Source organism: Lissotriton vulgaris, chromosome 3_1 (genome assembly GCF_964263255.1).
Source record: "Lissotriton vulgaris chromosome 3_1, aLisVul1.2, whole genome shotgun sequence".
In the NCBI taxonomy this organism is placed as follows: Eukaryota; Metazoa; Chordata; class Amphibia; order Caudata; family Salamandridae; genus Lissotriton; species Lissotriton vulgaris.
Genome location: NC_141689.1, coordinates 2,095,237,282 through 2,095,262,735, shown reverse-complemented (window position 1 = coordinate 2,095,262,735; position 25,454 = coordinate 2,095,237,282). Strand labels below are relative to the sequence as shown.

At 41.6% G+C, this 25,454-nt stretch overlaps 1 protein-coding gene across 1 annotated transcript in view; it reads left to right on the top strand.

The window, feature by feature from the left end:
- Window positions 1-3,299: 3,299 nt before the first annotated feature.
- The window catches only part of LOC147728856 (pancreas/duodenum homeobox protein 1-like), a 34,385-nt gene continuing 12,230 nt past the window's right edge, over window positions 3,300-25,454 (top strand). Inside the window, exon 1 of the mRNA XM_086963353.1 lies at window positions 3,300-3,870. Within this exon, the coding sequence (XP_086819479.1) occupies window positions 3,537-3,870 (334 nt within the window). The 5' untranslated portion in view covers window positions 3,300-3,536. The remainder of the gene's footprint in view (window positions 3,871-25,454) is intronic.

The following is a 25,454-nucleotide window of genomic DNA, read 5'->3' as shown; positions in this document are numbered from 1 at the left end:
AGTGCTCAGTGGAGGGCTACCCTGGGTATCCAATTTGTTGGATGTAATGGCCTCACACACCCTTGCGAGTGTCATGCTTCTTCATAGGCAATGCTCCTCGTTGGGCAGGCGGTGCAATGCCCAACAGGCTCACCTCGAAGAGGGGCTCTTTGGCGGAGATCTTTTAGAACATCAAACCGGAGTTTTTAAAGAACATCAAACATCAAACATCAAAGAACATGTTGCTGTGTTAATGCTTTGCTGCGCCCGTTTGACTTACAACATGATTTCTCTTTCCACAAACTTGATGTTTGTGTTCCTTTATTTTGAGATGCTTTTAGTATTACTGTCACACACACAACCACAACCATACACACAACCACACACACAACCACACACAACCACACAACCACAGACACACACAAAACCACACACACACAACCACACACACACAACCACACATACAACCACACATACAACTACACACACACACACAACCACAAATACACAACCACACACAACCACACCCACAACCACACACACAACAACCACACAACCACAACCACACCCAACCACACCCAACCACACATCCACACACACTCACAGCTACACCTGCACCCACAACCACACCCACACCCACAACCACACACACAGCCACACCCACACACACATCCACACACACAACCACACACGCAACCACACACACAACCACACCAAACATTGGCATTGCCAATAGGTCTCGCCTTTGGGACCTTATAAGTGTTTAGCCATGCAACAGTTGATGTGGTTGCACCATGGATATTGTGCTGCATAACTAAATAATTAGAAGGTTCCAAAAGCGAGGGATATATGATGTTACCACGCGTACTTTTAGCACGCATACCATTACCACGCATTTTTTACAACGCAGGTCATTTTACAACGGAAACCTTTACAACGCAATACACTACAACGCAGATACTATTACAACGCATACCATTACAACGTAAGTATAGGTAAGTATATAATATTAATATATAATGTAAATAATTATTTTTGTATTATTTAATTTAATTATTTATTATTTCATTATTGAATAATATTATTAATAACATTAATTTTAATTTTATTCTTTGTAAATATATGTTAAAAATACCCCTGTACCCCAAAACACAATCCCAACCCTAAAACCTAAAAATACCCCTGTACCCCAAAACCCAAACCCAGCCCTAAAACCTAAAAATACCCCTGTACCCCAAAACCCAAACCCAGCCCTAAAACCTAAAAATACCCCTGTACCTCAAAACCCAAACCCAGCCCTAAAACCTAAAAATACCCCTGTACCCCAAAACCCAAACCCAGCCCTAAAACCTAAAAATACCCCTGTACCTCAAAACCCAAACCCAGCCCTAAAACCTAAAAATACCCCTGTACCCCAAAACCCAAACCCAGCCCTAAAACCTAAAAATACCCCTGTACCTCAAAACCCAAACCCAGCCCTAAAACCTAAAAATACCCCTGTACCCCAAAACCCAAACCCAGCCCTAAAACCTAAAAATACCCCTGTACCCCAAAACCCAAACCCAGCCCTAAAACCTAAAAATACCCCTGTACCCCAAAACCCAAACCCAGCCCTAAAACCAAAAAATACCCCTGTACCTCAAAACCCAAACCCAGCCCTAAAACCTAAAAATACCCCTGTACCCCAAAACCCAAACCCAGCCCTAAAACCTAAAAATACCCCTGTACCCCAAAACCCAAACCCAGCCCTAAAACCTAAAAATACCCCTGTACCTCAAAACCCAAACCCAGCCCTAAAACCTAAAAATACCCCTGTACCCCAAAACCCAAACCCAGCCCTAAAACCTAAAAATACCCCTTTACCTCAAAACCCAAACCCAGCCCTAAAACCTAAAAATACCCCTGTACCCCAAAACCCAAACCCAGCCCTAAAACCTAAAAATATCCCTGTACCCCAAAACCCAAACCCAGCCCTAAAACCTAAAAATACCCCTGTACCTCAAAACCCAAACCCAACCCCTGTACCCCAAAACCCAAACCCAGCCCTAAAACCTAAAAATACCCCTGTACCTCAAAACCCAAACCCAGCCCTAACACCTAAAAATACCCCTGTACCCCAAAACCCAAACCCAGCCCTAAAACCTAAAAAATACCCCTGTACCCCAAAACCCAAACCCAGCCCTAAACCTAAAAATACCCCTGTACCCCATAACCAAATACCACTAATAAATGTTTTAAAAAAAGGATAAACTTACCTATAATTATACTTACGTTGTAATGGTATGCGTTGTAATAGTATGTGCGTTGTAGTGTAATGCGTTGTAAAGGTAATCGTTGTAAAATGACCTGCGTTGTAAAAGTATGCGTGGTAATGGTATGCGTGGTAAAAAATCCGTGGTAACAGTTACATACCAAAAGCGAGACCTATTGGCTATGCCAATGCTTGTTCAGGATGTATTCAGCCAGGGTAATTCTGAAACGAGATCCTGAACTTGTTCCAAAAGCTTCCTCTAAGCAGAATATAGAACAAGAGCTTTCTATTTCTGTTATTTTCCTTAATCCAGTTTCAAAGGAAGACAGTGCCTTGCACATCTTAGATACTCACAGATCACTTTCCATTTACATAATTGCAAGGGCTGAGAGTCATCATTGTAATTTGCTTTTTGTTTAATTTTGGTTCGGCTTCAAATGGACTAAACCCCTACACTCAGTCAGTTAGCGGAGGGGGTGGAGGGGGTGTTCAGTCATTTTAGAAGCTTATGTCTGTAATAGTGGGGCTCTCGCTTGCACTACTCAGGGGGCCCATTATGGGTTAGCTGCCTCCTGGGCGCTGGCCCAAGGCAGTTTCATGGGCTGTACCTTCTACTTTCATTTCTCGTGATTGATTGTCTTCAAGTCTGATTTGATGGAGAACTCGAGAGTGGTACTGAAGCTTTGGCACATGTCTCTAAATCTAAAGTTAAACAAGGTAAAGGGATGATGTTCTGAGAGGTGAATTACCTCTCTCAGTAAGGAATGGGACGAGGGCGTTCTAGCCAGCTCACCTCCATTTCATATTTGAGTCTCATCAGTGACACGCTGCAGAAATAGACCTTTAATGCCACTGCATTGTAACAGGACACAGTGCAGAATGGTGCGCTTGAGGTTGTGAATGATGGTCAGCAGTACGTTTCCTAGATTAATGTGCCTCGAAACCACTTTCTAAACGTTTAGAAGGCTTTGCTCTGACCTGCACAGGTCGGTAAATAGTGCCAAGCCTTAAGTAAACAGAGCAAGCGCTAAATGCGTGCGATGCCCTGTGAACTCAGTGGGAGGGAGGGGGCACTAGTGAATGAATACCTGTTGCTTCAGAGCATCTGACTGCTTCCTCCGTGAGGTGCCTCGACGGTGACGCGTATTTACCTAGCAGGCATGGGCAGGGCGCCCCAGGAGGGCCCGGGGAGAGGGTACCTCACCTGTCCTCTCCGGTGTGACTGCTGACTCCTGTCCTGCACTACGAGGCCCCGGTGCGGATCTCTCGACAGAACTGCGGCCACCTCGCCCCTGAGGCTCCGGCCATGGAGGGCATGATGGAGGCAAGGGGGGTTTACTTTGAGAGTGGTTATGGAACTTGTGGAGACGAGCTGGAGTACTTCCGGCAGAGCCCCCCAGCCTGCCTGTACGCGCAGGCACAACCCTGCTCCGGGGGAGAGCCTCTTGGGGCAGCGTGCGTCAGAGGGGGCATTGTGCACGGACACAATGAGCTGACAGCTAGAGCAGGGCTCGAGGCCTCCCACTACAGGGCCTCCTCTGGCCCCGGCAAGCAGTGTTCGCATGGCACGCTGTACCCCTGGATGCGGAATACCAAGGCCCAGCAGCCCCAGCGAAGCAGATGCGAAGCTCAGTACACAGGTGAGCACTGCCCGGCCGCCACTCACCTCACTGACATGCAGCTTCCATTCACTTCACTGCTACGCAGGCACCAATCACCTCACCGCCCCCGCAGCACTCGCCTCACAGCCACGCAACCACCACTCACCTCGCTAACACACAGCCACTATTGTCCTCACTGCCATGCAGTGGTCGAAGTGGGCCGGATCGGCAGGGCACGGCGCACCCCTACTTATTTAATTCTATAGATACGGTTCCCATACTTTTTTATTATGAACATGCGTCCCTGGACGTCAGAAATATTCAAGGCCTGCCGAGAAGGCTCGGCATTAGTGGCTGTTCGGGGACGGGCGGGGAGCACAGAAGGAAAAGGTCTCTGCCTCTTACTTCCTGCCCAGACAAGACAAGGTAGGTGTCCGCTTCTGCTCTGCCACTGGCAGCTGCCCCCCTCTCTTTCTTACTCGTATTCCCTATCTTTCTGTCTAGCTCCTCCTTACCGAAAACCAAGATTCAAGAAATGGTTCTCACCCTGTCTTTCTTCCTGTCGTCCATTTGTTCCCCTGTGAAATGGATGCAAAAAAGAAAAGCACTTTTGCTGGAAATGCGTTTTGACATTTTTCTATGTCAAAGTGCAGCCGGAAATAAAATGTTCAAAATATGAAAAATAAATAATTAAATAAAGCAAGACGGAATGTTCTTAAAGTGGCCAGGTTGTCAAACCCAAACACATTAGCGCCACTTTATAGAGTTTGCCAGTAAAGCGCTACTTTTGGTTTCTTGTCTTTCTTTGAACCGCATTGAATACCTCCAGTACCTCCTACCTGGGGGTATAATACCTGGTTGATGGGTGGATTGGAAAACAAAATGTTTATGGCGGCTTTGTGTTGACAAATGTGGTCTTTTTCACCCATACTGCTTACATTTTGTAAGCATATAAGCGGTGGACATTGAAATGGGTCCTTTCTGGGCCCTGTAGTTACGTCCTTAACTTTTCAGGCAAAAATACTCGTTGATTTCTGAATAATTACTGTAAAAGAGTTAAGTTCACCATGTTGTTACTGCTTACGTTTCACATGCTTTATTTAATCTTTCATTCCCTATGAGTGTTTGCTTTTTCCAGGGTGTTGTTACCTTTTCTTTTAGGCAGCATATTGCTCTTGCCTAGTGCATAATTTGAATTGAGTCGCATCCAGTTGTTTATAGCAGTTCAAATTGGATTGTAGTTGAAGGCAGTATGAATTTCTCTCAGTGGGGCAGTATGGTGTTCAGTGAGGGGGCGGATGTAGCACTGCGGGAAGAGCTGCTGAATTTAGAACTGGGGAATCAGGTTCAGCCTTCATGAACAGTCTCCCAGAGCACTCTCGTGGTGGGAGCACATTCCCATGCTAGACCTTAGAAGGTCCCGCAATACTGGAAAAGCCCTGGGGCCTCATTTATGAAAAGTGACGCATCGCTGTGTGAAAACAGCGATGCGTCACTTTTCACTGCGCACTCCTTACGACATTCCTGATGCGTCATATTTAATGTATGACGCATCATGTCGCAAGGAGTTACAGATACGTCAGTATTTCAGACGTATCTGTAAGCGCAAAAGTGACGCATTGCTGGAGTGTGCCACAAAAGTGACGCAACTCCAGCAATGCGTCCTTTCACATGGGGAAAGCCCCATGCGAAAGGGCTTGCGTCAGTCTTACGCCTGCTGTGAGGCAGGCTCAAGATTTTGACGCAACAGCGTCCTAAAAGTGACGCAGTGAAATCCCATAGATTTCACTGCGTCACTATTACGAGGCTTTTTGCGGGGGAACGCCCCCTCTGCATACATTATACCTGACGCAGGTATAATGTGGCGCAGGGGTTTAAAAAGTGACGCATCTACCTAGATGCGTCACTTTTTAAATATGGCGCAACGAGGCGCATTTTTTACACCGCTGGTGCGTCACAAAAAGTGACGCACCGGCGGCGCAAAACTGACGCATGGCCTTCATAAATAAGGCCCCTGGTGTCTTAGCACCAGCAGGTGGACCCTAGCAGTGGCAAGTGTGGGTTCACCTTGAAGGCTTGCCCACCACAATCCATACTGAAGTTCACCTCCAGTCTTGCGGGCCGGCCTACGATGTAGCAGACCCTCGAGCAACAGTGACTCTGTCACTGAGGTCACAGGACCCCTGAAAAGAGCTGGCTCTAGGGCGGTGCGACCGGTGTGACCACAATGTGCACTGACTTTGAGTGGGGGCGTCGTATATTATGGTTTTAAAAGCACTGGCTGCCTTCTTTCTGGCAATAATAAAAATGTCATGATAACTCCGGTGAATAAACTTCTTCCTAGAGCGAGATCAGAGTTTTGTCTAGTGGAAGTTTTGACTCATGGAAAGATAGCGTAGAGGGTTTATGTGCCTGCTGCAAACAAAATGTACCATGCCCATCACAAAGTGCACATATTGTAAATAGGTCAGTGGGTTACTGCTTTTGTCAGTGAGATCCTTTTGCTACTTGCAGTTTATACATTAAAATCCTAACAAAGACCAGTGAGCTATTAATTTTCATCTAAGAGCTGCATACAAACTGCAAGGTATAAACTAGAGCGTTATGGTTTTGTCCCTAAGCCTTTGATTATCCTAATGTTGCAAAAAGTGTTATTTTTTATAGAAATCAATAATGATTATTAAAGAGAACCCCCAATCATGGTATTAAGTTTTACATTTTGAGTTTTTGTTTCTCCAGATGAATCACTATTAAACTATACTGCCTACTCGTATGATTGTCAGTGACTCCTACACCTTGCAGTCCTTTGTCTTCTGTAACATTTACAATACAGTTATTTACACATGTAAAATTGATTGTCTCTGTGTATTCTGCTGACGACAGAAACTCCATGTCTCGGAAACAAATGGCTTGTGCTTCCACTTTTAAGCATATTTGGCACATTCTGTGATTAGAAACATATCCCACTTTGTGAATTTATTTTAATGTCTATAACTCATATTAATCGTTAAATAATCATGTGTATCCATTGGTTGAATTACATAACATAATAAGCTGTAATTGGTCAGTGAAATGCCAAACAAATACAAAAAATTGGGATGTTTTGCGTATCTTGGCTACACCTCTAACTCCGCCCACTGATCCAATCCTCAGGTTATTTCCACCCTTTGATTCTCTGCCCACAGTCCCCCTACTTCCCCTCCCCCCCACTTCGACCACTGCTGCCATGTAGTCACCGTATACCCCCACTCACCACACAGAGGGTGTGGCTTAACAACCAGAGATGCCGACTTTGAAGCTGGGGAACCAGGTTTGAGTCTTGGGATCGGCAGAAGCATCCTGTGAATCTGGGCAAATCACTTCATCCCCGTGCCTAACAAAAATGACCGTGCACGTCTGTAATGCAACTGGTGCGCATGTAAAGCGCTCTGGTATCAAGTATAAAACTGCAACAACAAAAAACTGCACCACGCCCAATTCTCCTACACTCACTCCTTCGGAGCCACCACTCGCATCCCTGCCTTGCAGCCCTCACTCACCTCACCACCACAGAGGCTTTACTCCCCTTACCTGCACACACCCAGCACTCACCTCACTGGCACACCGACATCACTCACCCCACTTTGTACTGCAGTCATCACGCACCTCACTTTCACACAGCCACCCCCGCCTCACTGCCATGCAATCAAAACTCACATCGCTCCCACACAGCTACTACTCACCACAAGCCATCACTCACCTCACCGCCACGCAGCTTTCTAATGTGGTACAAGAGAGACGCTCAGAGCACAGGTCCGTGATTGTTAGATTTGAGAATTTCCTATTGACAACTGTACATTTGAAAATATGAAAAACTGGAATTACAACTTGACATTCGAACTATCGCAAAGACACGGAAGGCCCCTCTGAATGTCATTACTGATCTAAAACGTTAATTATGTTAATCTGCAAAGGGAATTGAAATGAAATTAGTGACCATTCTGGAGAAGACGCTCACATAGTCTTTTTTGTTAAAATAAAACAAGTGTGTGTTCATTTAAGTATTTGATTGATCTTAATTGCTGGTTTATGGCTTTTCTATGTAGGAAGTTATTTGTTTGGGAGACTTACGCAGTCACAAAGACATAGTGCTGTTCACTATTTACCCTTGCACATTAATGTGTCATGAAAAAAATGCAACTGAATTTCAAGCTTTTTTTTTGCTCGCCAAGTAAAGGCATGCACAGAAGTAAGAATTCTTAAAAATGAAAAAAAATGCTGTCCCTTTGTCAAAAGTATCTGCTAAACATTTTTTGGGTGAGCATGCCGTTTACGTTCGCTCCGTACAATGCGAACTTCATCCTTTAACTCTTTTGCGTAACGCTCTTGTTTGAGGGTACAGGCTAACTCTATTAATGCTCTACTCCCAGGTTTCACATCATTATAGGTTACGATGTTATGTTGGTTGCCTCAAAGGGCGGCATAAACTATTTGTCCAATTATTACCAAACACTTCATCTAACAAAAAGCTACCAGCCATATTGGCTTTGCCAATGATTGTTCATCACAGGGGGGATAGTTTAACTATTAAGAACTGCTTAAAAGAGTGCTGTAGAATTGCAATGTATGATTTGCTTTTGTTTTTAAGAACATATAGAGAAGTATCACACATTCAGGGCCTTTTGTGTCTGGCTAACAGGCCCGGAGTTGCCTGTAATTTACATGACCACCTACAGTATTCCCTTCATTACTAAAATCATTGAATGCCTAATAAACCTATTAAATACTCACTTATGCCTCCTCAACTTCCTCTTGGCTCGCTTTAGGTGACACCAGAAACAGCCAATATTTATTTGCCTCCGGGATGACTTGGATATCATGGTAGACCAAGAAGGGGAGATACTACTTTGGCATAATGAACAGCTCCTCTTTATGTCATTCATTGAATATCAAAACCTACTTCAGAGGCTGCAAAAAAATTGCTACACTTCGTGGCTCTATGCAGAGCATGAATGTAATCCTTCACCAAAAATAGACAAAAGCTGCAAATTAAAAGAGAAAGGCTAAAGATCTAAGGTATTCTTAACAAGGCCATCTAGATTTCAATGTGTAATTTCTGCACTGCTAGAATATTTTAGTAACTTTAAGAGAAAATCAGTCAAACATTCGGTGAGGAGAACTACACAAGATGTCTCTAGTTCCTAATAGAAGATTAATAGGAGCCTCTTGATTATATGTTTTGTTTAACCTAGAGCAAAGGAAGAGACATGCCTTTTGTATAGTGTCTCAGTTTGTGCGAGCATTACAGGAGGCCAGAATGTTTATCTCTGATACATCCATTCTCTCACCTTAGACTGTCCTCTTCTTGGTCAGAAGGGGTATATAAAATAACTTAAACATTTGTAGTATGATATGTTACGTGTTATGTGGTGGTTTATTATTTGCTTTAATGAAGAACTAGGAGAAAGTCCTGGCCACTTAATCTCATGAAATGCTACTGCCTAAGCACTTTAAATGAATTTAAATATTATGATTTTCCTTCAACAAACTTGGTTTACTGACATATCAATGTTAAAAATATAGATGAAAAAATATAGAATGCAAAAATATTGACTCTCTATACTTAAACAGGTAAGTACAAAAATATCGAAGTAAAAAACATAGATGTACAAATTATTGATTTAAAAATATATCTGAAATATATTTAATACATTAAATATTAATAATATTTTTAACAAAATACATTACATTTAATAAACATTTACCTAAATATCACATATAAACTTAATATATAAAATTATAAACACACAAACATGATAATTTACACATATACATATATTTAACTATTAACTTTTTTAATTTTTAAACTTTAGAATTATATAAAAATAAAAAAGATATATATCAATAATAAAACAAATTAAAACATTAAATTATTCAAAAAAATTCAAACTTACATTTCACAATAAAATAAATGCAACAGTAAGGAAAAAGTTGGATAGCAAAATAATTACATTTACTATTCCAACTCCAGTCAGTGCAACAGTAGGGAAAGTGTTGGATAGCGTTGGGGGTTAAAATTACTATTCGCCCTCCAGACTGTGCAACAGTATGGAAAATGTTGGATAGCATAGGGGTAAAAATTACTATTTCCACTCCACTGAGTGCAACAGTAGGGAAAGTGTTGGATAGCGAAGAGGTAAAAATTACTATTCCCACTTCAGTGAGTGCAACAGTAGGGAAAGTGTTGGATAGCAAAGGGGCAAAAATTACTATTCCCACTCCAAATAGTTCAACAGTAGGAAAAATGTTGGATAGCCGAGGGGTAAAAATTACTATTCCAACTCCAGAGAGTGCAACAGTAGGGAAAATGTTGGATAGTGGAAGGGTAAAAATTACTATTCCCACTCCAGCGAGTGCAACAGTAGGGAAAGTGCTGATTAGCGGAGGGGTAAAAATTACTAATACCACTCCAGTGAGTGCAACAGTAGGAAAAGTGTTGGATAGCGGAGGGGTGAAAGTTACTATTCCCACTCCAGTGAGTGCAACAATTGGGAAAGTGCTGGATAGCGGAGGGGTAAAAATTACTATTCGCACTCCACTGAGTGCAACAGTAGGGAAAGTGTTGGATAGCGGAGGGGTAAAAATTACTGTTCCTACTCCAGTGAGTGCAACAGTAAGGACAGTGCTGGATAGCAGAGGGGTAAAAAAATTCTATTCCCACTCCAGTGAGTTCAACATTAGGGAAAGTGTTGGATAGCAGAGAAACAAAAATTACTAATAACATTTAAACACTAGAAAAGATTAAAAAAAACATAAAAATAAATAAATAATATTAAAAAAATATACAATGAAATATATTAAACATATAGAAAGAACACATATTATAATATAAGTTATGTATAACAAAAAGCTAAAAATATTATATAAAAAAATTAATAAATACATTTATAAACATTAATTATTTTAAAGGAGCAAATATTAACAAACCAACAAATTACTTAAAACATACATTTATTTATTTTATTTCCTACCCTATAACACCACACCAATAAAAAACGTCAAAAGTTTTATTTACATTTATTTCCATAATTAACATAATTATAATCAATTAAAAAATTAGTATTAAGAAAAAAATAAACATTCATTAAATACACATGCTGTAACACTATAATATCCACAACTCACACCAAAAATAAATTATACAATTACCATAATTAATTTCTATTTAATTAATTTAAATTAATTAACAACTAATTGTTAATTCATCAATTAAAAATAAATTACTTCCCAACCTTCCCACCCTTTACACCTATAAATACCACAAAACACACCTAAAACTAATTACACAACACTCATAATTAATTACTAATTTACTAATTATTTATTTAAAATCAATTAACAACTAATTATTAATTCATCAATTAAAAATAAATTAATTCCCACCCTTCCCACCATTTACACCTATAAGCACCACAAACACACCTAAAACTAATTATAAAATCATACAATTACCATAATTATTTACTAATTAATTATTTTAAATTATTTAACAACAAATTATTAATTCAATTCAAAATAAATTACTTCCCACCCTTTCCACCATTTACACCATTTACACCTATAAACACCACAACACACACCTAAAACTAATTATACAATTACCAATAATTGTCAATTAAGTAATTAAAATTAGTTAATTTTATTCATAACAAATTACTTTGCACATTTAAAACTATAACATCTCAACTAAACAAATATGAATAAATAAAAAATATTCAATGCATTTAATATAATTAAATTACCGTATTTTCCGGCGTATAAGACGACTTTTTAACCCTTTAAAATGTGCTCGAAAGTCGGGGGTCATCTTATACGCCGGTAACCAAATTTTACCGCTCCACCAACCTTGCCTATGCCTGCCTGCTGTTGTCCTTACCGGCTATGGTAGTCGTGCCGCTCCGCTTTCACGACCCAGGTCGCCGGAAAATACGGTATACAAAAGATATGAACAGCTGTGGATCTGAAAGACACAGTTCCCACCACGTTTTAGGTCCTTAAATTGACACTAACAGCTCCCCACGTACCGGCTAGTCTTTAGACTGTGCACTCCGATACAGGGCACCGAGCCTGTGAGCATGCCTCGAGCCTCCGCGTCGGCGCATTTAGTGATGGCAGCGCAGCAGCTCCAGTGGGGAGAAATTCGGGCGCCCTGTTATCTGCCACTGCTCGTGGGAGGGTGGGGGGATGCAGCAGCATGTCCTGATCTGGCGTCTCTCTCCTTCCGATGTGGCCAGAAATCTTGCGGTCATCGGAAGCAGAGGAGCGTCAGTTAATGGCCATAGAAAGGGGACTGTGATATTTTCCCGCCGGCAATACAGCAACATAATGTTTTGCTGCAGTTACCCACAGTACATTCCTGTTGAATCACCAAGACACTGCGTTCTTTTTAAGATCGGATGGACAGTTCTTTACACTTCATGTCACGGAGGAGGGCTAGAATCACGGGTAGTCTTATACGGCGAATATAGCACAAAACCTAAATTTTTTCATGAAAAGTAGGGGGTCGTCTTATACGCCGGGTCGTCTTATACGCCGGAAAATACGGTACTTCCCAACCTATTCTACTATAAACTCACAGCCCGCTACTGAACTAAAAATGCAAAATTCAAATATTTGTTTTTAATAACAACTAAAAATGATCTATACTTTTTATATAATTAAATTACTTTCCGCCCTATTCCCCTATAAAGCCACAACCTGATATGGAACTAAAAACGCAAAAGTCAAAGAAAAAAAATTAATGACTACAAAAATATTAACACACATAGTAAAAATACAAACAATTCTTATACAAAAAACATACATCACATACATATAAAATATATACTAAAATACATGACATTAATAAAAAAATCGATATGTTTAACAATTATATTTTGGCAAACGATATTAAACACTTCGATATTCTAAAAATCAATATTACCTACCTAAAATCAATATTCTTGACCACTATATTTTATCTGTCAAAATTTCTGACCCGCGATATTTTTACCTCGATATTTGTGCATATCGATATTTTTACATCAATACTCCCCCCGCTAGTTTAGCCCTAACAGTGTGATTCTTGATGGCTGGTTATTAACATCATGGATTTCTAATTCATGACAGTTATAGCTGCAAGCATCAGGTGGGGGTAAGCTCGGTGGAGCCGAGTTCAAAGCAGCCCTTAAATCCGGGCCTTCTGCTTCTTTGGCCCCCCTTTAGGTGATCCAGGCCCTCCCCATTCACAGGGAGCACATCCCCCATATTTGTTGTTTTATGTTCATTTGCTGTAAAGACCACCACATTCGAAACTTACATTTGAACGACAGAGCCCCCCCTTACCCTTCCCCTTAGTTAGTGCTGGTGGGGAGAGAGTGGGAGAGTGCCGGCATACCTTCTTCCTGGCGTTGGATGGGGGGCCCAGCTGTCTGCTTCTTTTCTGGAGATCCAGGCTTGGGCATATTCTTCGGTGACTGTAATGTTGCAGGGTTAGTGTCAAAACGGTCTGATCCGCTAGTTTCAGGCGAGCCTCGCCTATGTAGATCCTGTCTCGCTGCTGATCTTCTGAGGAGATCAGCCACCTTAAGGCAGACCGGACTGGATTACCGGCAGCCCCACCTCTCCCCATCCTCTCCGGAGGAGGTTGAGTGTCCTGTATGGAAGGAGCGCGTTGTCCGCCTTGCCTCTTGGTCAGCCCTCCCGTACTCTCGCTACCCTGCTCAGCCGAGCCCGGAGCAGCCTGCGCTGAGGGCGAGTGATCTTCCCCTGGAAGATTTCGACCCAATTGTCGTTGATGTTACCACGGCGTGGCAGACAGTGCAGCCAGAATGTCAAAGAGCAGACGCTGTGAGGCTGTATAGTAATATACACATGAAAGGTGTCAAATGCATCCTCAAGACGGTGTCAGGAAGAAAAAGTCACAAAGGGCAGAAAACATCTCATTGACAATATTTATTTTGTTTCCATTTATTTTAGTTAGAATTGCTGATTGTGGAAGGGAAGTGATGTTGAAGCTGAAAAATGGGACACCGAAACCACCTTGAAATCTGGGTTGAGAAAGAGTCCAGCATGAGATCTTCCAGAAGAAAGATTTCCAAAGGAATCCTGCGGCAGAGAAAGAGTGCCACAAATTTAAGTTAAATAGGAAGCTGGGTGGGCAATAAATGCAACCAAAAATCAAGGTAACAGAGGCATTCAACATATTTGTCTGAAGCCCATACCCCCTTATAAGTGATATAGGTAGGGAATTCTCACAGGGGAAAAGACTGACACCATATTGAACTGGAGACTTCAGGCTGCAAATACTGGCTATGCAACCATCTTGTATAGGGATATATATCAATTTGGTCATACCTAATCTTCCAGAAGAATGGTGTTTTTCTGACCTTGGCGGTGAAAGAAGCATACCTCAAGTTTGACAACCCTCATGCCTTTGCACTCTGCTACCTGTCTCCTGCATCCAGTGCTTTGCTGCACCTGCATCACACCATGCTTAGTGACTTTGACTACAGAGATGCCAAAACTAGCCAGGTGGAGCAAGGGAAAAGCTCGACCACACACCAGGCACGAGAATCAAAGACACATTGTCATTTCGTCACATGACACAAGAGCAGGAGAATGTGATACTCTCTTTTTCTGAGATATAACAATGTACACGGACAGGATGTATTTATGGAAAGCCCTTCAATCCACATTGTAGCATATGCAAGCCATGGATTCTAAGAAATGAAATTATGTCTAATGGGTTACATAAAAGTTGGTAGAGCAATCAAATTTAGTAAAATGAACAGGAGTCATGCTGTTTTCATAATTTAGCTAACACTTGATTGAATGCATCATACTCCAAGCCCTTTGACAAGAAAGACCAGAGCTCGTGGTGAGTGAGCATGAAAGGAAGCAAGATGGTGGCTGCGTAGGTCGCCGACAGTGGCACGCAGACCCGTGGTTGAGTTCAGATACTAAGTAATGGACTGACCTGAGAAAAGGTGATGACCCTTGATATTTTTCATGGGCATATTGGCATCCCCAAAAGCTGCCCACAACTGGCACTGATTCACGGAAGTCTATGCACTATGCTTTTTACACGTACATGTAAGCAAATCATGACTGTAAGATGATTGCTTTGTTTGAGATTTCAGAAAAGGCAATCTTATTTAAGTCCTATCAAGAACTAATGCATAGTCTAGCAAAACTTGACTAAAGACTAATTCAACAATTGTTGGTTTGCATTTAATTTAGTTCCAAAATAATTTCAATACCAATCTCACGTTTTAAATATAATGCATTAAAACATATATAAATAAACCAATAATTGTTTGTGGGTAAAAAAAAAGTCTCCTAAGGCTGAATTCTAATCAAACTCAGGCCTAGGCAGTATCTTCACACAGTTATACAAATTTGTGCAATAAGTGAATATGAAAACTATAGTATTGCATACATTTTCCCATAAATGCCAATTTATTTTATTTGTAAATGCTAAAACAGCACATGCAAGCAAATACAGTGCTGTATTCATTGTTTGCATAATGCCAAGGCAGTATAAAATAAAACAGCATTATCCTTCACTTTGATTAGTCAACTGATAGTAGATCCTTGGACTCCGAGGGATGGAGTAGTGGAGCGGACCCGTGGGGAAAACACAGCGGTAGACAAAGAGCTAAAGCCTGGCACACCTTCAATAACACCCAATCGACTTTTTCCAACCCTCACCACCGTCCCAACTACCACAATATTACGGATGGGTGAACCCATATAATTAACACAGACCTCACAAATTTCTGTTAAAAGTCTAAGGGCTGCCATTGGATAACCTAAGCCCAAAAACGTTGGTCCATAAACAAAACAGGGCCATAAACAGAAACAAAACAGAGCAAATCAGGATCCCAGAATCCATTCGAAGCACTAGTGCCAACTACGTCCCAATATGGCGGACTCCAGAGGCAAAGACTCAAATGATGTTGGAGAGAACAAACCAGGTCAAAAATTATCTGATCCACCAACCATGGATTCACCAGTAAAAGGAAGAACTGGAGCGAACATGGACATTATCCTGAAGAAATTGAATGCCCTTCCCGAGCTAACAATCTTGACTAAGCCACAACCCACGAACAGATATGGATGAACTCAGGAAGAACTTCAAAACATAACACTAGGGGCTCCATTAGGATAACAGGCGGACTTTGCCCGCCCGTCATACCTTCGTAAATCGGGACCGCCCGCCATAAGGGCGGGGGTCCCGGGGGTGCCATTAGGATGTGCCCGCCACAGTGGCGGGCACATCCTCTATTTTCAGCATTGTGGCGGGCGGTGCTCTCTGCATCGCCCGCCACAATGCTGAAAATGCACTTTAACATTGTCATGTGCAAAGCGGCAGGCACGGCGCGGTGCCTGCAGCTTTGCAAATGACAATGAAGGGGGGTACCGCAGGTACCCCCCCACGTGCACCCCCCACCTGTACTTCACTCAGGGGGCCCGCAGGGGGCCCCCAGAGCAAAGACTGCATGCCTTTCCGTGGCGGCATCGCCGCCACGGAAACGCACTGCACACCAACCATCATAATATGCCTGGCGGTGTCTATTAGACACCGCCACCATATTATTCCTTTTCCGCCCCGGCCGCAAGGCGACTGGGGCGGAAAAGTGGCGGGCGGTGTTTCCCTCCGTTGTGTTCCCCCCCGCCATTGTAATGTGGCGGGGGGTAAAAGGGTGGCGGGCGGGCATTTCTGTCGGGCGGATTGCCACCGCCACCATGGCGGTGGGGATCCCCCCGACATCCTAATGGAGCCCTTAGAGATAAGGAGGCAGAGAATAGAGTGAGTAGGGTGGAAGACCAATCTAATTCTCTACAGAAAAAAACAACAAGCCAACAAAAAGAAAATTACAATCCTTGAAAAATAAATCACAATCTTGGAAGACAGAAACAGAAAAAGTATCCTTAGGATCTTTGGATTACCCGAAACAGAGAGTGAATATGATTCTTGTGCGTCTTTCCTAGCGGTTTGGATACCACAAGTCTTGAAAATTTACTTCAAATGGGAATGGACTTAACACCACCAGAATGTCTTAAAAGTGATGTTCTGATGGCGTAAGTTCTTGTACATATGCCCCTTAGACACCCAACAAGATCATTGCACCACCTTAAAATACCACGTCCTATGATGTTCAGACCCTTGAGATATGAACACACTGAGAAAATACTTAAACAAATAAGATCTCTGAGAACAGTAACTTGGAATTAATAAATGGTTAACTTAATTATTCTGCTCACTTGATAACTAAGTTATGCCACTGTATAACAAACCTGTTTCTACACAACACATATTGCCTCAACCCATGTAACCTTTCACTAACCATGCTTGGAATGGCCCACACTTAATTCCTGAAGTTTCGAGACTCTACTTGCATGGTTAAAATTGCTAGGACTAACGTTTAAGATAACGTAAAGAGAGTCCCATTGCAACCATAGTTGCTTACAGCAATTAGTTTGATGTTGGACTTCGAAAACTCTTAGATAAATAACTGTTACTGTATTCCACTGGATATAGTTATTTAAATGCACTGCGTACTGCTTTCTTTAGACTATACGAATATAATAGGCACATATAACATCTATATGTTAAATGTAATTATGACCTATATAGAGTTTTTGAGAACAAGTTTGTCTCCACTAGGCACTAGTCTTGGCCACTGTTTGCTACCTTAACCATCCTGAAACAATTGTCTTACAACACTGTAATCTCGACAATAACATGTTTTTATATGTTTTATGTTTAATGCTGAACACTCAAAATGCTTCAGACGGAACTTAATGTCAATATCAATGTAATTAATATTATCTGTTCTGTTAGCTGTTTTTTCCTTGCTCCAATTGCTGCTTGCATGTTTCATCACCCCATCTGTTAGCGACCAGAGTCCCTGGGACTTCCATTTCCTTCTGTCTCCTGGAAGGTACTCATTGATTTGGTTATGGATGGGTCAAGGGGTTTTTCTTGTGTCCTATCTCCTTCTGTTTTTCACTCTCTGTTCTCCTGATATCTGTCCTTTTTCCTTTTCTATAAACTTTCTTTCCCTCCTTCAGATGTCACAATCACAATCACCACACTTCTTCACAACAACTGCTGGTACATACGCCACCTTGTTATCACCATAGCACTCCATCACTAGCCACGACCCTTACACCACCCTGCATCCTTAACAATCCGATTACCAATCCATATATGTGTCTCTAATGATTAGAGATGGCCTCCTTATTTCACATATATGTGCACCTACAAATACTCACGCTCACCATGAGTTGACTTGGACCCTCTCAACCCCAACTAGAAATCATGGCTAAGAACACACTAAAAGTTTTCTCTCTCAATACCAAAAGTATCAATCACCCTGTAAAATGTATGAAAGTCTTTAAATACTGTACTAAACTCAAGGTTAGATATGGATGAACTCAGGAAGAACTTCAAAACATAACACTAGGGGCTCCATTAGGATGACGGGCGGACTTTGCCCGCCCGTCATACCTTCGTAAATCGGGACCGCCCGCCATAAGGGCGGGGGTCCCGGGGGTGCCATTAGGATGTGCCCGCCACAGTGGCGGGCACATCCTCTATTTTCAGCATTGTGGCGGGCGGTGCTCTCTGCACCGCCCGCCACAATGCTGAAAATGCACTTTAACATTGTCATGTGCAAAGCGGCATGCACGGCGCGGTGCCTGCAGCTTTGCAAATGACAATGAAGGGGGGTACCGCAGGTACCCCCCCACGTGCACCCCCCACCTGTACTTCACTATGAAAGTCTTTAAATACTGTACTAAACTCAAGGTTGATATAATACTTTTGCAGGAAACTAACTTGGGTCGCAAAGACTGCAACTTGCTGCGATATCAAGGTCTACAGAGTATCTCTGCCTCCCCTGCCAATAAAAAATAAATTGGGGTGATAACCCTGATAACTAAAAAAGCTAATATAAAATCATGTACAGCAGGTGGCTAATCTCCCAAGTTAAAAACAATCATTTCTCGCTCTATACTATAAACATATATGCTTCTAAGGCTGACAACCCTGATTTCTGGATCACCTTAAACAAACAGATATTGTCGGGAATACTCTGTCCCGGCCTCAAGTTGCAGCAGGGGTGGAGCCACGCCAGCTTAAAGGATCGAGTAGGGAGGACGGAAGGAACACTTTGCGTTCTAGTTCAAGCGAGCGTTTCCTTCATGTCAGGGGTCACTCACCTGCTTCCAGGTCTCCGCAGCAACTTCGACTCCTGTCTCCTCACGTCGGGTTCTTGGTCAGCGGCCCTTCGTCCGTTCCGCGGCATCAGCAGGAATTCCTCCTGCATAAAGACAAGAAAGAATCTTGAAAAGCATTGTGTGGTGAAGGTGGTAACACGCTTGCACTCCAGATGCATAAATAGAGGTTCCAGATTTAAAATTCTAGAAAATTCCTATCCGATTGGGTCTCCGTAGCTGAAATGGGCATCTGCATTCCCTGTTGTTGCATTGTTTTAGGCTGCGCTGAAGAATAGCAGTCAGTAATTTAGATTCCTGAAATAAAGGATATAAGAAATACGTTAGCCTGCATATTTTTTGCATTTTTATTTGTTGCTACTCATACTTTTCACTGGGGTTGATGACTAGGCTACCATTTTAGGGCTATATTTCTTTCTTTATGTTCATATTCATGGTAAGCCCATTACCTAGTACATTACACTGCATAAAAGGGAATAGGGTACACATTGTGATATTCTCTGTTTTGCTGTTTTCAATGCAGAATTACTTGTTGACCTGAAACAATTATTTTGGATGTTAGTGGAAGAGGGTAATGAATCAGGTAGAGAATATTGACATGCTTTTAGGTATTGTTTACAAACTTGTTTTTCTCTATCTTGAGTATAGTCTTATTCTGATGCCTTGCTTACAGGATCAGGTACCTTTCCAGTGACAAAACTTTGCTGTCCAGGTCACACTGAGGGACCTGCTTAATTTTTTTCTTTCTTTGTTTCTCCTCTTCCCCCAGTACACTGATTTACTTTGACTTTGTTGTGCAGACTAGGTGATAGCGGGAAGTCGGGATCTACTCTTCAGTCTCTTGTCTCTCATTCCTGTGGAAATTTCAGGTGATCTCTGATAGATATGTGAATTACCAAATAACTTTAGCATTCTCCTTGCAGAAGATTTTAACCTCCCATGGGATGCTGTATTAGATAGGAATTCAGCTTGCAAATACAGACCAAACAAATCCCATTAACAAATGAGGATTCTGTGTAATGCACACTTCCTGAATGAAAACTGGCCCCTCCAAAACCCAACTAGAAGCAAATTTACATTTTAGTCACACCCACACAACACAGTAGCAATAACAGACTATATCCTGACAAACAATGTGCTTACACCGGCTGCCATATCCTCAACAATTGAACCAATATTATTCTCATACCACACGTGCATCTCTGTGAACTTACAAAATGATCACAACCCCCTTAGGAGGAATCAATTGAGATTCAACAAAGAGGTTCTCAAAGACCAATCATTTATCAACAAAATTAAAAACTCCATAGACAATTCTTCCTTGAGAACGACTCTACTAAAATCTCTAAAGAAACCACATGGGATGTTATGAAGGCTATCATCAGGGGGAACTCATTAACATTATGTCCAACATAAACAAATTGACTAACAAACTCATCATCAAATTAGAACATTAAATCAAACAACTAGAAAATAAACTCTCTGTTAACAAAAATTAAGAACTTCTGCAACAACTTAAGACACTAAAATTTGATTATAACATGATTTTGAGTAACAGGGCGCACACCTGGGTACAACGCAACAAAATGAAAAACTTCAAAGGTTCAAACAAGGTAGGCAAAGCCCTAGTGAATTACTTAAAATTTAAACAGGACCAAAACTAGATCCCATATATTAAAAATAAATCTGGAACAATGATCATTGATCCTACAGAAATAGCTAACGTCTTTAGAGAGTTCTATAACGACTTTAACAATCCCAACAAAATTACAACAATAGCCGATTGTGAGAAATACTTGGAGAAAATCCAGCTCTCAGATCTCCCAGAGTCTAACTATATTTCCCTTAACCAACCCTTGTCTCGTTTGGAGATTGTGAAAGCAATACATTCCCCTACGCTAGGCAAAGCACCAGGGTTTGAAAGGTTAGCAGCCAGCTTTTACAAAACCTTCCAAAATGAACTAATTCCTCATCTAAAGTCCCTTTTCACTCACTTTGAAAAATCAGGTGAAATCATAGCCACAACACCCGAAGCCAACAATTCAATGATGCACAAAGATTGGAAGGATCCCCTAGAGGTAAAAAACTATAGACCCATTTCAATCCTAAGCTTGGACTGTAACATATATGCAAAATCTTGGTGAACAGACTAGAAAATAACTCTCCCATTCCTTATTCATAGAGCACAAAAAGGCTTCATTAAAGGTAGACATGGATCTGATGTTAGACTTTTCTGCCACGTCATTGAAAAAGCGAAACTTATAACATCGCCAACAATGGCCTTGGCTTCGGAGGCAGGGAAGGTCTTAGATAAGGTTGCCTGGCCTTTCCTGCGGGCTGTCATGAGCAAATTTAACTTCAAGGATACTTTCATTCACCAAACATTTCCTCTACATCCCCAAACATCGACCCATATCAGAGTGAATGGGGTCCTATCCAAAAAAAAAACTTGGCTCAAGGAACTAGACAAGGCTACCCCCTTCCTCCTTTGTCTACCTTTTAGTCATCAAACCCTTCCTTGTTTCTATCAGTACCCACACTCTTATAAAAAGCAGATGTTTTGGGAACACTGACTACAAAGTTGCCTCCTATGTTGACGACTTACTTATATTTTCGCAAGAGGCCAATATTGCCATCTCGGCAATCTCATCTGAAACGCAGTTCCTACGCTTAGGTCACAGGCTACTCCCTAAATCTTGAGAAGACCGAAGTGTTCCCTTTGAATACCCTCACTCTCCGGTCCATTGTGAACAACACCAAACTACAAAGGCAATCCTCTCATATCAAATACCTAGTCCTATACGTTAAAAGCAATCTAGAAGACACAAGGAAAACAAATGAGGATTACCTCCCAAAGAAAATCAAAGAAACTCTGTCAGCCTGGTCTCCAGAATTAATGACCCATTGGGGCTCAGTGGGATGCATTAAAATGATTACTCCACCATAAATACATTTTATTTACATCCATACTCCCCTCACAATTATCAAACACCGTCTATAATAACACTGACAGCGTAATTTGCGAATTTATCTGGAAAGTGAAAAAAGGTGGACTGGCACTCAAGAAACTAAAACAAAATAAATGCAAAGGAGGCCTCAACATTCCCACCTTTCTAAAATACCAACTTGCCTTTTTAATCAAAAAAGTCACTTAGTGCTCACACCCATTAACACTAGACTCCCCGCTTTGAGTTCAAATCGAGGGATCACTGACAAAACCCTAGGTCTGAATCTCACTGCTAACCATGAAAACAGTACTGCTACAACACTATTACACTGTTATCAAATACACTATCTTGGCCCTCAAGTCATTAGGTAAGATGCTCCTGCATAAAATCCAAAACTCAGACTACACTTTCCTATGGTACAAGGCAAAAATATAAATAGATGGCACTTCTCCATCTTGGACATCTTGGTCATCAATTAATATATTGTTCCTCAAAGACCTCACCCATCAACTTTTCCTAAAACATTTGCAGAATTACAGAATGCCCACAACCTGCAAAACATTGAATTCTATAACTTCCTCAAACTAAAGATCGCAAAAGACTCATGCCCCACACAACTCTGACTTAATCCCCCTACTTCTTACATTATCCAAAACCCCTCATGCTGCATCAATTTATAAGTTACTGAACTCCACCAGCCCCAAGAAAAGAATAATATTCATGATCAATTTAATGCACTAGGTCAGCCTCTATCTACTCTATTTCCACCTCAAATTATCCATTGTGGAAGAGGATCTGGACATACTCTCTCAAAAATAAAATATCCCCCACTTTCTCACAATGGAAATACTGGATACTACATAAGGCCTACCTCTAGGGCGTCTTGAATCAGACATTTGCTGGAACTGTCAAAACTCCTCAGGTACTCTTACCCATATGTTATTCAACTGTGGTAAGCTCCAACATTTCTGGAACAAGGTTCAGAAAATCGTAAATACAATCTTCAACATTGATGTTGCCCTAAATTTCCATACAGATACCTAAGGCCCCTGGGCCCACTCTACCACCTTAGAACTAAACCAATCAGACATATGCCACATGGACGTCCTATTGACGATAGGAATTAAAAAAATGCTATGCAAATGGAAATCTTTTGAAAATCTTACATATCACACATGGTGGGCGTGGGCCTGCTTCACGAGAAGCGTGGATAACACTCGCTAACAACGCCTACACTAGCCAGACATCTCAGAAACTATGGAATAGATTAGACAAATACATGCAAGAAATAAAACCTCCTTAAAACCTTAAAACACACTATCCCCACCTTCAACTTTGGGGCTAACCCAAAGCTTCCCACTTGCTTACAGGTGCTGAACAACAGCACAAACCATCACATCACCATCATTCTAGACATCTCTCTCTCTCTCTCTCTTTCTCTCTCTCTCTCTCTCTCTCTCTCTCTCTCTCTCTCTCTCTCTCTTCTCTCTCTCTCTCTCTCTCTTACTCTCGCTCTCTCTCTCCTTTATTCCTCTGTCTCTTTCTGGGGTACCTTTATTCCATTCCTCTGCACCTCCTTACCTCCCCACTGGGATTTACTTTAATTAATATCCCTGTAATTACTAATGTGTTTGGATCCATAACCAGCGGATTATATTTGGTTCTATTCTTGATTGTACCAGCCGCGGCCCGTGGAGGGAGTTCCGTGGGGCAGGCAGGCAGGGCGGCAGAGGGGCAGGGTGGGGGGTGGTAAACACCGGAATATGGATGATTCCAGGTAAGTAAACAATTAAATTAAAAAAACGAATTTTGTTGTGCGCCCTGCATTGCAAAATGCGATGCAGGGCGGGTGGATTGTACTCTTGTTCTACAAGTATCTTTCTCATTATGACTGTCTAATACCTCACCCTTTTTCCATCCCCTTATCTTTGTATCCTCTGATAACAATAAAATACTTTGAAATCAAAAAACAGAAGTCCATGGGCACACAACGGTGACAGTGCACATAGTTCAATAGGCATGGTTACACTTGCGACTACTTTATTGGTATCTCATCAGTCAATGGTCGTCAGTCTTACATTCTTTGAGGAAGTTATTTTAATGGAATTAAAGGAATCTCTTGCTAGTAGATGGACATTCACAATCTGAAAAGGGGCGCTAAGATGCACCTGGACCCCCCTCGGTTGTTCCCACGACTGATTCTAATCGTTCTCAATGTTATATCCTTTGAGTAACTCTCTTACTACAGAATAATGTGTTGGTTAAGTCAGCCAATGCTCTGACGGTCTTATACATAAACCATCAGGGAAGTACCTGATCGAAGAGTCTCAACCTAGTGGCAGTGCAGTTGAGTCTTTAGGCAGACAGCAACCTGTCAAACTTTCTACGGTTCACATCAAGGGAGTCGACAATGTGCTAATGAACTCACTGAGCTGGAAATTCACCTTTTCTCAGGATCTCACTCTTTCCAGGATGACTTTCAGGAATATCTGCAAACTGTTTGGGGTTCAGTTTATGGATCTGTTTGCAGCAAAAGACAATGCACTTCTACCAAAGTTCTGCACCAGTTTTTCTGGAGGAGAAAGCCTGGGGGTCAAAATTTCTGGAAGAGAGAAGATATCTGATTCTGGTGTTTCCCTAATGTTGTGGAATTTTAGAAAGTTCACCTTTTTGTACCTTTTGAGAAGCTTGGTTTTAATTTTTATCCTTTAAGGTTCTTTTCTTGGTGACTAATACTTCAGCCCCTGGTATTGGTGACTTAGGGCTTTTAGATGTAATCTTCCTTTTGTCAGATTTATGGATAATAGGCTAATTCTCAAACCTGGCCCTACCTTTATTACCAAAGTTAATTCTGTAATTCACAGATTCCAAGAGTTGATTTTTCCTTCCTTCTCCCCCTGCCCCCAATGTTGGAGAAGTATTGATGAGTACTCTGGATATTAAAAGGTTTATAATGATAAGTTTCAACACCACATAAAAACGGATAATTTGTTTGTGATATCTGGCAACCCGAGAAGGGGGAAGAAGGCAACATCGATTACTCTAAACAGGTGGACTAGGTCAGCAAATGTGGCGGCTATCAGCAGAGACAATGATCTCTGATAGCTCAAAGGGTCAACATGTTTTGTGCCATAGGTTGTCAATGATGATCAGTTGGCAATTTATCAAGACCAATTATCTCTAATCTACACAGTGGTTGGAATCTGGTATCATATTAAGGATTATCCAATCACAAAGTAACCTAAATATGGTGTAGGTAGATACCTTCATATAGTGTTTTCTAAAATGGAAAGCCAACCTCTAATAGAAATAAAAACATGAAAAAGGCCAACTGTGTGATGCAGGTAACCATAAACATATTCTCATCTTACAGCGGCATGCATAATATTGTTTGACATGCTGCTATCAGTG